This window comes from Sinocyclocheilus rhinocerous, unplaced genomic scaffold, assembly GCF_001515625.1.
Source record: "Sinocyclocheilus rhinocerous isolate Xijiao unplaced genomic scaffold, SAMN03320098_v1.1 scaffold99, whole genome shotgun sequence".
In the NCBI taxonomy this organism is placed as follows: Eukaryota; Metazoa; Chordata; class Actinopteri; order Cypriniformes; family Cyprinidae; genus Sinocyclocheilus; species Sinocyclocheilus rhinocerous.
The window spans coordinates 1,289,494-1,293,039 of NW_015670981.1; the positions used below are offsets into that span (position 1 = coordinate 1,289,494).

The window sequence follows — 3,546 nt, forward strand, 5'->3', positions numbered from 1 at the left end:
ATCTATAATTTTCACACCATTAATACTTAACTGATCAATATATAAGGGAATAGGCTCAGAAGATATATTGCCTGATAAAAGTTGAATAAGGCCACTAGGAATGGCATCAAATACTACTGCAAACTCCTTAGCAGTTACAGGGATCTTATAATGATTCAGGAATTCACAGTAATTAAAGAGCTGTCCATTACTCTTAAATAACTGCCTCACCAAAATTATACCATTGTTGTACCAATTTCTGTAAAATAAAGATTTATTTTTAAACTTAATATATTTGTTGTTCCAAATCACAGAGTTGTGTGGAGAAAAGTTATGCTTAAAAATGAGCATCCATAATAAAAAAAAAAACCCTGTTTATGAAAAGAGGAAAGCTTTATCGGAACCTTGTACACCTCCAAAAAAAAATTGAAACCCCCCAATTTATCAAAAATTAATTTAGGGATGATATTCCAAATCTTGTCTTTAGAGATCAAGTAGTTCTTTATCCATTTGTTCTTAAATACACAATTAGCAATATTAAAGTCAAGTACATTTAGACCACCATCTTCAACTGGGTTGCATAGGCCTATAACTGTTCTTTTTAAATAATGTGGTCTGTTCTTCCAGATGAAATTGAACAAAATAGTATCCACCTCTTTTATAACAGATTGTGGAACGTCTCCTACTTGGAAAATAATGTGTTTTTTGAACCTTAAACCAAACACATTTCATTACACCAAATACTGTTCTTTTTATCAGCATCATATGACCCCTAAATGATTTCTCTCCTTTTGGTACTTACAGATCTTAATACCTAAATATCGACCCATCGTGTCTGAAAACGTTTGGGCCGCCAAACTCCGCCCATTTTGAGATCGCTCGGCTTTATCTTGCGCAAGTCAGAAATTTCGGGTTAGATCGCGACGCTGTTTGGACTGGAGGAGCAAAGACTTAACAAAGCCTGTCGTTTTTTTTCCTTCAAGGACTGGTTTATTTCATGTGCAAAGCGATGATGCATATCTAGCAATGACGCGTATAAAAAAAAACAAGTAGTTTGAGCAACAGAAAAAGTACCTACTTGTCAACATATAGTACCATTCACAACAACAAAAGAAAGAATTCTATGAACATTTTCAGGCATTTCAAAGTAATCAATATTAAAATGTTTTCAGTCACGAAGATCATCATTGAACGTCTAGTCAAAGTTTTCCTAATCCTTCAAGCGGCTTCATTAGTGATGTTGACTAAATGTCTTCAAAGTAAGTCCAGATGCCTTGACTTAGGCTAAGTCTACCACACAAACCAACAATACTTTCAACTGTACAAGTGGGTCCAAAAGTTTGAGACCACATTGAAAATCAAGGTTTTGAATCTGGAAATGTAAATATTTCATATTTAAAACAAAGAGAAATAATCAAAAAGCAAATGTGTCCACTGCAGTGCACAAGATGTTCTTTGGAACATTCTTAAATCATCCTGGATCACATGTTCATCAGTTCATGTCGGCTCAAGTGCTGCTGTCATTAAAGCAAAAGATAGATCTACCAAATACTAAAAAATGTTTTTTTTTTCTTTCCAACTTTTCAATTTTTGTGCTGAAAATATCATTATACACATATATTACATAATACAAAATAAAAGCATTTTACAAGTTGTCTCACACTTTCAGACCCCACTGTATGTCTCGGGAAATTCACTGAAGAAATACAACACATAAAATGTCTTTTCACCAGATGATCCTTCCTCATTTTACAATCCTTCATACATAAAAAGACACATTCTTTTAAAGGAATAGTTCACCCAAAATGACAATTCTATTCTACATATTGTTCCAAACCAATTATTTTTTTCTTTTTTCTGTAGAACACTAAAGTACAATTGGTTGAAGAATTGGTACACAATTCTTGCCATACATTGCTTGTTGGAGCTTGACATGGGGGTAAGTAAATAATGACAGAATTTTTGGGTACTATTTGGGAACTAATTTGGGAACTATTCTTTCAGAGTAAGTGAGCAGCATTGCAATGACTGAAGCACTTGTGTGCGCACCACTGAACAAGAAAAGCAACAATCAAAGGGCTAAAATCATAACACTATCCATGTGCTGGCCAGCAGTATCCATTAAAGCAACTAAACATCAGTGGTGCGGACATGATCAAGACTGTCAGGAAAGTCTGTTTCGCTGGGAGCGAGTTGAGGCTGGGAATGGTGCCGTTGTCGAGTTTGTCGAGTCGTTGACTGAAAGGCATGGCCTGTGTGTGAGAGTGAGGGGAGAGAGCTGTACGGCCCTTCTCTTTGACCCTCCTGATTGGGCACCGGGGTCCATGGCTGCCACGAATCTGCAGTGGAGCAGGACTTCACAAGCTGAGGCTTCCTCTGCCCAGAAAAGACTTTGCTGGAAGAGCGCAACTGTCAATCAAGAGAAGATAACTGTCAGAAATGCTCATTTATTGTTTTGTTTTTGTTTGTTTTTTTAGAAATGTCCTAAGGTACTTTTTTTTTTGGAGAGAACAAAAAACACATTTATAAAAAGAAGTTACAATTGCTATTAATTTTGTAGAAGTTTATGTGATGTTAATGCATTTTGTGTTGCATTGTGATAAAAATGTAGTATTTATATTTGATTTAATTATTATAATTGCTCGTTATTATATTCATAAAGTCAAGTGAAATGAAAAACTGCCTATGTGTGAACAATTTAAAATTAACAACAAATGTAAACATGCAACTATGCATGTTTTAAATATATACATATATATATTTACATTTAGTCATTTAGCAGACGCTTTTATCCAAAGCGACTTACAAATGAGGACAATATATATATATATATATATAAATTGGAAGACTTTTTTATCCACATTGACTTAATTTGCTGATTTATCTTTTGACAGCTAACTATCAATGATGTCAATGATGACTGGAATCTAATATTTAGAATATTTACCTTAGACGGCCCTCGAAAGTCTTGAATTTTTGAAGCAATATCCTTGATCCAGCCCTTCATGTCTTCTGGGGTGTCTGCCTACACACACACACACACACACACACACACACACACACACAAGCAGGTTAAGTTGACATTTTTATCTTCACGTTGTTTGTTTGTGCTACATGAAATAAAGCATTAAAGATCTCCGTAAGCCTCATTTGCATTTACAACATGCCTCAACAGTACAGTAGCCACATAAACACCTGTCACATACTTGAAAAGCATTTATAATGAGTTATTTATGTTTCGCTTGAGTGACAGAGCAAGGACGATTAAAAAAACAGTTGATCTTTAAATACATTGGCACACAGCTGCAGATTTGGATGTTAGTCAATGAGATGAACCATGTGCACAATATGTGGTCCACATACACCAACATGATTTATTTTTAAATGTGTTACCTTTATCACTGACACCTGGATTATTATAAAAGAATTTAGTCCAGAGTTACCTGGATGTAGAAGGTTCTGGTACTGGTGATGATTTCAAAAAGGTTATCACGAGACAGCAGATCCCTACAACAAACAACACAATTAATAATAACAAAAGCACAGAAGATAAAAACTCAGCTTAAA

General features: G+C 34.8%; 1 protein-coding gene across 1 annotated transcript in view; it reads right to left on the bottom strand.

Moving 5' to 3' along the window:
- Nucleotides 1-985: 985 nt before the first annotated feature.
- The window catches only part of LOC107734508 (pleckstrin homology domain-containing family A member 2-like), an 11,917-nt gene continuing 9,356 nt past the window's right edge, over nt 986-3,546 (bottom strand). The window contains exons 10-12 of the mRNA XM_016546478.1: nt 3,423-3,486; nt 2,927-3,004; nt 986-2,388 (exon numbers count right to left, since the gene is read on the bottom strand). Coding sequence (XP_016401964.1) covers nt 2,110-2,388; nt 2,927-3,004; nt 3,423-3,486 — 421 coding nt within the window. The 3' untranslated portion in view covers nt 986-2,109. The remainder of the gene's footprint in view (nt 2,389-2,926; nt 3,005-3,422; nt 3,487-3,546) is intronic.